This window comes from Montipora capricornis, chromosome 8 (assembly GCF_036669925.1).
Source record: "Montipora capricornis isolate CH-2021 chromosome 8, ASM3666992v2, whole genome shotgun sequence".
In the NCBI taxonomy this organism is placed as follows: Eukaryota; Metazoa; Cnidaria; class Anthozoa; order Scleractinia; family Acroporidae; genus Montipora; species Montipora capricornis.
This window is the reverse complement of record NC_090890.1, coordinates 13125455-13137954: the sequence shown is the minus strand read 5'-3', so window position 1 is coordinate 13137954 and position 12500 is coordinate 13125455. Positions and strand designations below refer to the sequence as shown.

Sequence of the window (12500 nt, the reverse complement as noted above, 5' to 3'; positions counted from 1 at the left end):
TCTTCTCATCAAGATACTGGCGTTACCTTACCACAACAGCTGCAAATGGGAAAATGGGAAAGGAAAATCAACCATCCATTCCATCTACCTCGCAAACGGAACAAGAAAATCAACAATTCAACCCAATTCCGTCAGGTAACGATCACTCTTGTAATCTATCCGCCTCATCACAGAATTCACTGATTACATCGCCGCCGCTGAGTACAAGTCATTCGTTTAAAAGTAACCGTTTACCTAAACTTGTATTACCATCGTTTAATGGGAACCCGCTTGAATGGCAATCATTTTGGGACACTTTCCGGTCTGCAGTACACGATAACTCTACAATTAGTGATGTCCAAAAGTTCAATTATTTGAGAGCGCAGTTACGTGACGGAGCTGAAAGAGTCATTGCCGAGTTGCCATTAACCAATGCTAATTACGCTAAGAGTATCCAGTTGTTGGAAGAGAGATTCGCTCGACCCCACAAGGTCATCAACGCACACATGGAAGCACCACTGAACCTATCATCACCCACCGATCATTTAAGACCCACATCAGGGGAAAGAAAACAGAAACTTATGGGGACATTCTTGTTCCTATCATTCAGTAGAAATTACCTAACGGGATTAAGAGAAATCTAGCAAAGACAAAGTGGAAACAAGGAGTGGCAACTTGATAATTTACGTAAGGCAATTTTGAATGAAATTGAAATCTTACAGGGGGGACATAACACTTCTTGTGATTATGAATTCAGTGGCAACTCAACAACTGCTACTACTGCTACATTTCTCACGGCTTCAAGGCCTCGTACACCTGTTTCTGCTTCTAACAGTGGTGATCGCCCCACCAAACGAATGTGCCTTTTTTGTAAGGGTGAACACAGTCCAAATGACTGCAATGTTGTGACAGATAAGGAAAAGAGACACTCAATTGTACGTGACGCAAGGGCATGCTTTAACTGTCTGAATCGTCATTCAGTATCTAAATGCAAATCACATAACCGCTGCAAGGTATACCGAGGGATCTCAACGCTCCTTCGTTACATCAGATGTGGCAGCCAAGCTTGATCTGAAACCAGAAACGCAAGAGGCAATATCCCTGTCAACTTTCGGTGGAAACACATCATCTGTTAAGCGCATTAACACTGCTACCATTTGCCTTGAAACCACTCAAGAGGAGACCATTCCCATTCACGTGATCATTGTATCAACAATCGCTGCACCCCTCACTACTTACACTGGCGCCAATGTAAGGGACTTGCCGCATTTATGGGGACTGACGTTAGCACACGTTAACGTTGATGATTCACCTTTCACAGTTGATATTCTAATCGGCGAGGATCATTACTGGGATGTAGTGGGAAACGAAGTTATCAAGAGTCCAGGTCCCACAGCAGCCAAATCAAAGATAGGGTGTCTCCTCTCGGGCCCCCTCTCCAAAAGTAACCATTCGGAGAACCTCAACACTTCTATGTTAAGTGTTGTGACCGAGCATCAACAAGAAAAATTTGATTTGGAACGTTTCTGGCGTATTGAATCAAGACACATCTATTATAAGTATTATCAAGACACATCTATTATGTTGGAGGACAGCCGGTACAGTGCAAGGTTGCCATGGCGACCACAACATCCCCCTTTACAATCAAATGCAGAAAATTACTAAGCAGAGAACTCGCTCCATGGTCAGACGACTATCTGCAAATCCTGAGAAACTACACTTGTACAATGACATCAGTCTCGAGGTTTCAGTGAAATGGTGAAAGATCCAGATACAACCAACCAAGTATGTCACTACATACCCCACCATGCTGTCCACAAGGACTCCACCACAACTCCTCTATGCATCGTGTACGATTGCAGTTTCAAACAAGGTGATCAACCCAGCTTGAATGATTGCTTACAGCCAGGCAGCCAGGTCCTCCGCTGCTCAATGACCTTACTGGTATACTTCTAAGATTTCGTCTCCATCCAGTATGGCATAACTGCGGACATTGAAAAGGCATTTTTACATGTAAACCTGGACGAAGCCGATCGAGATGCCACACGATTCTACTGGTTATCTAATGCAGATGACTCGGAGAATGAATGCATTGTATACCGATTCAATTCTGTTATGTTTGGTGCCACAAGCTCCCCCTTCATCTTAAATGCCTTTCTCAACAAACACCTCACACAGTCTACAGACCAAGTCAGCATAGATATGTTAAGAAATCTGTACGTGGACGACCTCGCCTCTGGAGTAAGTGATGATGGTTCAGCAGTTAACTATTATCAAGATGCCAGGAACACGATGTCACCAGTGGATTTCAATCTCACGTCATGGAGTTCAAACAGTCCTGGACTTCAGCATCTTGCAGCCAAGGATCAAGTCCTTGACACAAGCCCAGCCAAAAAGGTACTTGACATACTATGGAACATAACTTCAGACACAGTGGGATTTTCATATAAGCAAGCAACTTCTATCCATCCGTTATCAACCAAGAGAGAGGCTTTACAAGAAACAGCAAAGGTCTTTGATCCACTCGGCCTACTCCAACCGGTCACAGCTGCTGCCAAGATTCTGATACAAGAACTGTGGCAGGAAGGGACAGATTGGGACGAACCACTTCCACCCTCTCTTGATCAAAAATGGCGTGTTCTAGCGAAGGAGATAGGAAATGCAACCAAACTTGAGTTCCGGAGTCGCTACTTCACTTCTGATGTCTGTGTTCACGGCAACGACACAGAACTACACGTTTTTGCGGACGCAAGCCAGAAAGCCTATGGAGCCGCTGCTTACTTAGTACGTGGAAACCAGTCGTCGCTTGCCATGGCAAAGTCGCGTGTTGCTCCGACAAGGAAGCAACTTACCCTTCCAGAACTTGAACTTATGGCAGCTCTGACAGCTGCACGTTTGGCATCATATCTACAAGAACAACTAACTGCAAGTTACAAGGGTCACATTGTGGTCTGACAGCCAGATCGTCCTTCATTGGCTTAACAGCACCAAAATATTCAAGCCATTCATCAGCAATCGCATCCAAGAAGTAAAGCAGACTTGACATCAATTTCCAGATGGAAGTACTGCCCCACAACCGAAAACCCCTCTGATCTGCTCACAAGAGGGATAACAGCAGATCAACTTAAGACCTCTTCACTGTGGAAGTATGGTCCTAAATGGTTGCCAAACCGATTACAGTGGCCTTCATGGCCTACTACAGAGGTTCTCCACTTATTGACCACTGAAACCTCTACTGATGAGTCTACTACAAACAGCACGGTTCCAGCTCAACAGCAAGGCCTTCATCACCCGATCAATCCATCGGATTTTAGCAGTTTACCAAGGCTTCTTCGAATTACTGCCTATGTTCTCAGATTTGTCCAGCGTCTCCAAAAGAAAGACAGCCAACAGGGTCCTATCACAGCTGTGGAATACGATCATGCCATGACAAAATGGGTCAAGAATCGTCAATCCCTTGTTTTTCATGCCGACGTGGACAACCTCCTTTCAAAGTTACGACACCGTACAACCTTAGTACGTGAGCTTCGCCTATTCCTTGATGCCAGTGGTCTTTTACTCTGTGGCGGGAGGATACACAACGCCCCCTTAAGTGACAACGCTAAATTTCCTCTGTTGCTACCAAGCAAAGACCACTTCGTAATTAAAGACTTAGTAATTCACTCCACCCTCGTTAAGCAGCTTCATGCAGGTGTCAACTCAACACTCACCGCCTTGCGTCAAAGTTACTGGGTTCCTTCTGGGAGGGTTGTCCAATACACACGAACTTAGTCGGGTCGACTTTTTGGTGAAAACGACCGGTCAAGCCTAAGTCGGGTCGTGGTGTTTGCGGAAGTAAAGTAACAGGAAGTTGCTATTTTAACGAAGGTTCGAGGAACTTTCTGAAAATGATGACGGGTCGTAAGAACCCGCGTAGTTCGTGACGAGCCGTCATTTGAAAAAGTCGACCCGATTATTGGAAATGTCAGGTGGTGAGGGACTTAGAAAAACACGTGTATTTGTGAAGATACTGGAGGCGGTGAGGCCAGCTAAAAATGTTAACGGGTCGTGACGACCCGTCTAGTTCGTGACAAGCCGTCATTTGAAAAGTCGACGCGACTTTTGGAAATGTCAGGTGGTGAGAGACTTAAAAAAAACCTGTATTTGTGAAGATAGTGGAGGTGGTGAGGCCGACTGGAATTGTTGAGGGGTCGTGACGAGCCGTTTCTTGAAAGGTCGAACTGATTGTTGGAAATGTCAGGTGGTGAGAGACTTAAAAAAAGATCGTGCATGTGAAGATACTGGAGGCTTTGAGGCCGGTTAAAAATGTTGACGGGTCGTGACGGGCCGTCATTCGAGGTGGTGATGTCAATCCACCGGGACACAGTTGTTTCGTTGTTCATATTTATGTTAGTTTGCGATCGTCACGTAATTTTGAAGCGCTAGCCTCTAAGATGAAACACAAATTTAACATTTTAAAGACACAGGATAGTAAAAAGTACGTCGGGTGTGAGCTTACAATTGTGGCTGGAAACGAATTTGGCAAGACTGTGTTGTAGGTTTGTTATTGTATTTGGTCCCCTGCGAGTGATGTTGTAACGTATCGGTATACCCAAAATTGGTAAATTTGCCATTTTAGTTTTTGATATTCCCAGGTACACGAATTTCTTGAAAGGGTTATAAATGAGCGACAAACAGTTGGCGGAGAAACAGGCAAGACAACTAGATTTTATCTTCAATAACGCAGATACAAAGAGACACGTCTGGTTCTACTACGACCTCGATTACCTGAAGTATCTGTACCTGAACGGCCTTGCGCTCGACCCGCCAGGACAGACAAGACACTGATCGCCGAATCCCCTCCCCCCCCCCCCCAAAAAAAAAAAAAAAAAAAAAACAAACGGCTCTACACGTTCTAAAAGTCGTGACCAAGTAGTTATCCCCCCCACACGTTATAGGTATGCTCTCCTTTTGTACGAGGTCTTTCCGTGTATCGTTGTGACACTTCAGAAAAAAAGGAAACCACTTTTTGAACGATTTTGGAACGAACGCTTTCTAAACGTCAAAACGACGCTTTCAACAACAGCGAGTTCTAATCTAACCGGTCTTTCAATTGTTTCCACACATCCTTTTTAGCCGACGGCATACAATTGTAGTAAGGGTATTATTTCTTCTAAGAACAAACGAAAAATTCTACGCAACTGCGATGCTCTCCTTTCTTTTCTTTTCTTTTATTTATAGTGACATTTATTCCATGCACGTATCAGTATTTAGTCGCTACTCTTTGGGAACGGCAAATAAAAAATTTAATACTGAGCAGCATGTTGTCAGAATATATATGTCACTAAGAACACGAACGAACAAATTATTCACCCATTTGTAAGTGCTACGAAGTTTATGGTTGTTCATGCACATATCGGTATTTAAGCCGCCACTCCTTGAGAACGAAGCATACAACATTCCTGAGCAGCATGTTGTGAGGGTATTAATTTCGCTACCTACGAATAAAACATTCACAACATTTTTTCAGAGTGCTATTGTGGACGAAGATGATAGTTGTTCATGCTTGTATCGGTATTTTAGCCGCCACTCTTTGAGAATGAAGCATACAACATTTCCAAGCAGCGTATTGTCAGGGTATTAATTTCGATAAAAACGAACCACTGACCATTTTTGGATGCTTTTAGGAAGCTTGCGGCGATTTTCGGTGCGCTTGAATGTTTTGAGGAAGCGTACGGCGATTTCTCTACGCTTTAAGAACGAAGCATTCAACATTTCGGAGCGCTATTACAGTCAATCATTATTTCGGTTTCTGAACAGAATGTTGTCAGGGTATTAATTTCGCTACGCCGTGAACGAACGAACCATTCACCATTTTTGGATGCTTTTAGGAAGCTTGCGGCGATTTTCGCTACGCTTGGATGTTTTGAGGAAACGTGCAGCGATTTTGCTACGCTGTAAGAACGAAGCATTCAACATTTCGGAGCGCTATTGCAGTCGCAGTCCTTATTTCTGTTTCTGAACAGCATGTTGTCAGGGTATTAATTTCGCTAAGCCGTGAACGAACGAACCATTCACCATTTTTGGTTGCTTTTAGGAAGCTTGCGGCAATTTTCGCTACGCTTGGATGTTTTGAGGCAGTGTACGGCGATTTCGCAACGCTTTAAGAACGAAGCATGAATGCTGTTCTGGTCGATGTTTATAATTTACTATGCATATAGCGATATTTAGTCGTTACTCTTTGAGAACAAAGCTTATAACATTTTTGCGCAGCACAGCCTCCTTTTTTTATCGAAGTTTTTCTTTCTCACCATTTGACACTTCCATCGCTACGCTTTAAGAACGAAGCATTCAACATTTCGGAGCGCTATTACAGTCAGTCATTTTTTCTGTTTCTAAACAGCATGTTGTCAAGGCATTAAGGACACATTCGCAACATTTGTGAATGCTGTTCTGGTCGATGTTAATACTTTTCTATGCGTATATCGATATTTTAGTCGCTACCGTCTGAGAACGAAGCATACAACATTTTTGAGCAGCATAGCCTCCTTTGCTCATTGAAGTTTTTCTTTCTCTCCCCATCTGACACTTCCAATAGTCGGTTCGACTTTTCAAATGACGGGTCGTCACGACCTGATCGGATCGTCACGATCCGTCGAGATATTTGTTTGAAGTGCCCCAGGCAGTTCGACTTCGGCAGTACAGCTTACTTCCTTTTTCAACTTCACGACCCGACATCCGGTGAGTCGGGCCGTCAACAGCAATTGACGACCCGACTCAGTTCATGTATATTGGACATGTGTGAGAAGGCCAACAACGCGTCAAAACCTTAATTGACAACTGCGTAACCTGCACAAGGGTTTCAGGAGCAGCCTACAATGCACCACACCCGCCACCCCTTCCCAAGTCAAGAATGCAACAAACACAGCCCTTTGACGCCACACAGAGCACGCCGCTATAGTGCTCCAGGTTAACAGTGTTGAAAAGCAACCAACTGGACCATCATATTGGAAATTGAATTCTAGCCTGTTAGAAGATCCAGAATATATCAACCTTATAAAAGACAACGTTCCCTAATAATAATAATAATAATAATAATAATAATAATAATTTATTCATTTCTAGTGCGCATCTTTACATGACTGTGATCAGATGCACATGCTTATGTTATAAACACGACAAATAATAGATAAATATCTAACTAAAAATATGGCAAGGACTAATAAATTAAGAATATATATATACAATGTGGTAAAAACTAATTGATAAATATTAAGGGAAAGTATTATTAAAATCGATGTTAAGTATATGCATGTCTAAAAAAAAAGGGTCTTAAGCATCCTTGGAGAACCAGTGGCAGATCGCGGAGGCAAGGGGAAGTCTAAACCGGCAAAAGAAAAGCATAGTGGGGCGAGAAGAGCCCCTGGGGACACGTTCTTACCAGCCAGTTCCAGACAGTCGGGGTAATTCTCAATTCTGATTGGTGCCAGAAATTCTTTATGTTTTTCTGCCCAATGAGAGGTCAGCAGGCAAGTCGTTTCGTATTCCTACACGGAAATCACTTGATCGCCATACTCGCCTGGTTCGTTTGGAAAGGTTTGGCTCGAGGAGAAAAGTCTCAATCATAGCACAAAATGTACAGGAAATCGTTCGGAATATCTGCGGAGAAATACGCTGAACCTTTCGCAGGTGTCGTTACAGTAGCGTATTTCCAAGTGTGCGGGATTTGTTTAAAGTTTTCTTTTGCCAGTTTAGACTTCCCCTTGTCTCCGCGATCTGCCCCTGGGTCTTCGAGGATGGGTCTTAAGATGAGCTTTAAAAGTATTTACTTACGTGATTAGTAGAATTTAGTGATGTGTTAGACAAAGGCCTTTTGTGGGATTTAATTAATATAAAACAAGACAAGTAACAATGAAATATACCAAAACAAAAGCAAGAGAAAGGAGAAGCCGTCTTTGTGAAATCGAGAATAAATTGAAAGAGCGGCAAGAGATTTTTGACACTATTCCGATAGAAAATAATGCTATACAGCTAAAAAAGATCAAATCTGAGTACAACTCACTGTACGATTGTATTATTCAAGGCAATGTTATTCGTTCTAGAGCCAACTGGTATGAACACTGTGATAAAAATAACAACTATTTCTTAAATTTAGAAAGTAGAAAGATGAGCAACTCCTACGTCCGCAACCTTTTTGACAAAGGCGGTAAATTAATAACTAATCCTAAATTAATTTTATCAGAATTGTGTCATTTCTATACTGAATTGTATTCTAACCGCGACTCACCCAATCATAACAATGCAAGCGATGCATTTTTTGACCAATGTCGTTTACCAACTTTAAATGAAGGCGGAGTGTTTTAAATCTCTACAAACGCTTCAAAACGGAAAATCCCCAGGTAACGATGGCTTGACAGCAGAATTTTATCAAGTATTTTGGCCAATCTTAGGACATCTCTTAGTCGACTCCTTAAACAGCTCTTTTGAAAAAGGAGAATTAGCAAACTCCCAAAAACAAGGTATTATTCTAATAAAAACTAAAAAACTTGTTGAGGAGAAAAACAAGAATAAAAGATATGTTGCGAATTGAGGACCCATTTCTTTGTTAAATGTGGATGTTAAGATCGCGTCCAAAGCAATAACATTAAGACTCGAGAAAGTTCTTTCTGATTTAATTAGTGCTGATGAATATGAATATGTAAAAAGGAAGGAACATCTTTAATGCAGTACGGACTATGGGTGATATTATGGACAACACAAAGTTATACAATCTTCCCGGTCTCGTGGTAACCATTGACTTTAAGAAAGTGTTTGACTCCTTAAGTTGGAACTTTCTTTTCAGAACCTTGGAAAATTTCAATTTTGGAGAATCCTTTGTTGAGTGGGTACGTCTTTTTTATACTAATATATCGAGTTGAATTATGAATAATGGCGTAGCAACTCCGCTTTTTCTATCGGAAGTGGGGTTAGACAGGGAGATCCTCTCTCGCCCTATTTATTTATTTCAGCTTTGGAAACCCTACTTGCCGCTATCAAACAGAATCAAGATTTAAAAGGCAGTAGTAGAAGACAAAGAAATTACATGCATCGCCTTCGCCGATGACTTCACAAACTGTTTACGTGATAAAGAATCTTATGATTCTTTTAGTTCCTTATTGAACACATATGGTCGATGTTCAGGGCTTAAACTTAATAAGGACAAAAAAGAAGCCTACTGGTTAGGAAGTTCTTATCGAAATCACAAAGTTCTCGATATAAACAAGGTGAACGAGCCTATTAAAATAATGGATATCTTTTTTACTTATGATCAGTATAAAAGTAAAGAGCTCCACTTTGATTTAACTTTAATGTCATCAAAAAAGTCTTTAAGTTGCTGGCAATGGAGAAACGTAATCACTAATTGGTAAAATTCAATGAGTCAAAACATTCGCTATGCCTAAGTTTATGTATCGAGCCTCCCTTATTTCCTTTGATAAGGATATAATTAAAAGCATAAATTCTGTGATATTCAATTTTGTGTGTAGAGGCAAAGACAAAATCAAGAGATTAGCCTTAACTAGTGAATATCAAGATGGTGCCCTCAAAATGCCTCGCCCTGAATCTTTAATTAAAACTCAAGGAATTGTGTTTCTTAAAAGGTATTTAGATGATAATGTTAGCCCTTGGAAGTTTTCTTGTCTCAATATTTTAAGAACGTAGGAACTAGTTTTCTGCTTCAGTGCAATTTCAATCCATCACGCCTACCCTGCAAATAACCAATTTTTTACAAAGAATGTCTTGAAGCTTGGTCTGACTTCAATGGCTATCTTGATATCATAGCTACAAAACAGGACGTTTTAAATGAGATCATCTGGAACAACCAGAACCTCTTGTTCAACAAGCAATCAATATACAATAAGAGACCAAAAGAAGTAGGTTTTGTGAAGCTTGGAGATATTCTCTCAAACAACTCTAAGTTCAAAAGCTGGGATGCTTTTAGAGGGAGGAATCTCTCCTTGTCAGATTACCTCCTCCCTCCTACAAGGCATTTTTTCCGCCATTTCGCCAAATTGGAATCTGCTCCTTAAAGAAAGAGAGAATAATAACAACCAAATTGACAAAATCGTCTCAGACGATGATGTTCAAGACGTAACTACAATGAATTCAAAATCAATCTATTACACCCTGGTCTAACGAATCCAGATTCCTCCTACTGCCCAATCTAAGTTTAATTCCTTATATAACATTTCTGGTATTATAGACTGGAAACGTATTTATCAATTACTGGGTAGAGTCACTCTTGACCCCAGAACGAGGGCGTTTCAATACAAAATCCTAACCCGTATACTCTACACTAATAGAATCCTATATAAAATAGTGTAGTGAAGGCCTTTAACTCACACAAGCATTAAGCATGCTTCAAAAATTTGACCAATAATACAGCGCACAAAATTAAGACGACATTGAATTCGTACTCTCTATGCATCACATTTGTACTATAAACCAACCTTCACACTGGCTTTCCTTTAGTTTTCTCTGCTTATTTGCCGGCTCAAAAACCTCTTCGCTTGTACCTAAAGATAAGAACATCGTGGACGTCAACCACATTTCAACAGAAATCTTTCACAGGTTGCTGTGATCACAGTGTCTCCAAAACCAGTGATCAAAGGCTCCTAGGAGCCAGCTCATGGATGAATTGGATTAGAACTAGCAAGGGCTCCTTTGGTCTCATGGTAAATAATACGCATGCATGCGCCATGCGTTTTTCCTGTGGTGCTGTTCCCTGAGCGGACTGGATCTTGGAGTTATGCGCATTGGGAGTACAATGTTTTTATCATGATAGAGACGAGATCATCAAATATATATGTGGAGTTCACGTTGCCATTAAAACGCTTACTTCTCACTCGTGAGACAGTACACATTTATATGTACAAACATATCTCCTATTATTAAAAAGTGGATCATTGGATAATGCAATTCGAGAGTTTTGATTGGCTAAGCCATCACGGGTTATGAGCCATTATACCATGATCTACAAACACGGCAAGCATATGCGTGATTTTTTGGGCCTTTTTATTTTTATTCTAAAGTAAAAAAGTAAAGTGGTATATTTATATAGCACCTTTATCACAAACGTCTGAAAGGCGCTTTACAATGATCAATTTACCCCCAGCGGACTGTAAGCATATCTAGGCGCAAATGGCAGCCACTTCTAAGCAGTCCATGCATGCTGGTACTCATTTTACCGACCTGTGATGGATGGAAAGCTGAGTGAACTTTAGCGGGAAAGAAGGTCGCCCAATATTCCAGTCTCGCCAGAACCGGGAATGGAACCCGGGACATTAGGGTCGGAAGGTAGAGATCTTACCACTGCGCCAACCCCTCCGCTCTAGTTTTCCAGTTTTCTATATTTTGGGGGCGTTTCTTTAAAAAAAAAGTTATTGTTAAATATACTTGAAATGTTTCAACTGCAGAGAATCATACGAGAAACATTTTTTCAATCAAAACAAACGATGTACTAAAGTCAGTGGGACTTATTTTAGTTTGTCGAGGGAAAGAAAGTATTGTCAATATGCCGAAATTTAAGGCGGACCACCCCCTTTCCAGACCGCGATGAAGTGAGAAAATGTAAACGGAAAGAATATGCAAACCTCTAGCTGATTTAACTCTAATGTCATCAAAAAAGTCTTTAAGTTGCTGGCAATGGAGAAACTTAACACTAATTGGTAAAATTCAATGAGTCAAAACATTCGCTTTATGCCTAAGTTTGTCTCGAGCCTCCCTTATTTCCTTTGATGAGGATATCATTAAAAGCATAAATTCTGTGATATTCAATTTTGTGTGCAGAGGCAAAGACAAAATCAACAGATTAGCCTTAATTAGTGAAAATCAAGATGGTGCCCTCAAAATGCCTCGACCTGAATCTTTAATTAAAACTCAAAGAATTGTGTGTCTCAAAAGGTATGTAGATGATGACGTTAGCCCTTGGAAAGTTTTCTTCAGGAAGTAGGAAGTAGGAACTACTGCTTCAGTGCAATTTCAATCCATCGCGCCTACCCTGCAAATTACCAATTTCTTATAAGGAATGTCTTGAAGCTTGGTCTGACTTCAATGGCCATCATGACATCATAGCTACAAAACAGGACGTTTTAAATGAGATCATCTGGAACAACCAGAACCTCTTGATTAACAAGCAATCAATATACAATAAGAGAATAAAAGAAGTAGGTTTTGTGAAACTTGGAGATATTCTCTCAAACAACTCTAAGTTAAAAAGCTGGGATGCTTTTAGAGGGAGGAATCTCTCCTTGTCAGATTACCTCCTGCTACAACGCATTTTTTCCGCTATGCCGCCAAACTGGAAAATGCTCCTTAAAGATGGAGAGAATAATAACAACCAAATTGACAAAATCGTCTCAGACGATGATGTTCAAGACGTAACTACAATGAATTCAAAATCAATCTATTACACCCTGGTCTAACGAATCCAGATTCCTCCTACTGCCCAATCTAAGTTTAATTCCTTATATAACATTTCTGGTATTATAGACTGGAAACGTATT

The 12500-nt window shown here is 40.9% G+C and overlaps 1 protein-coding gene across 1 annotated transcript in view; it reads right to left on the bottom strand.

Moving 5' to 3' along the window:
• The window catches only part of LOC138059102 (NLR family CARD domain-containing protein 3-like), an 82790-nt gene that overhangs the window by 8077 nt on the left and 62213 nt on the right, over positions 1–12500 (bottom strand). The window contains exon 10 of the mRNA XM_068904621.1: positions 10446–10511. Within this exon, the coding sequence (XP_068760722.1) occupies positions 10446–10511 (66 nt within the window). The remainder of the gene's footprint in view (positions 1–10445; positions 10512–12500) is intronic.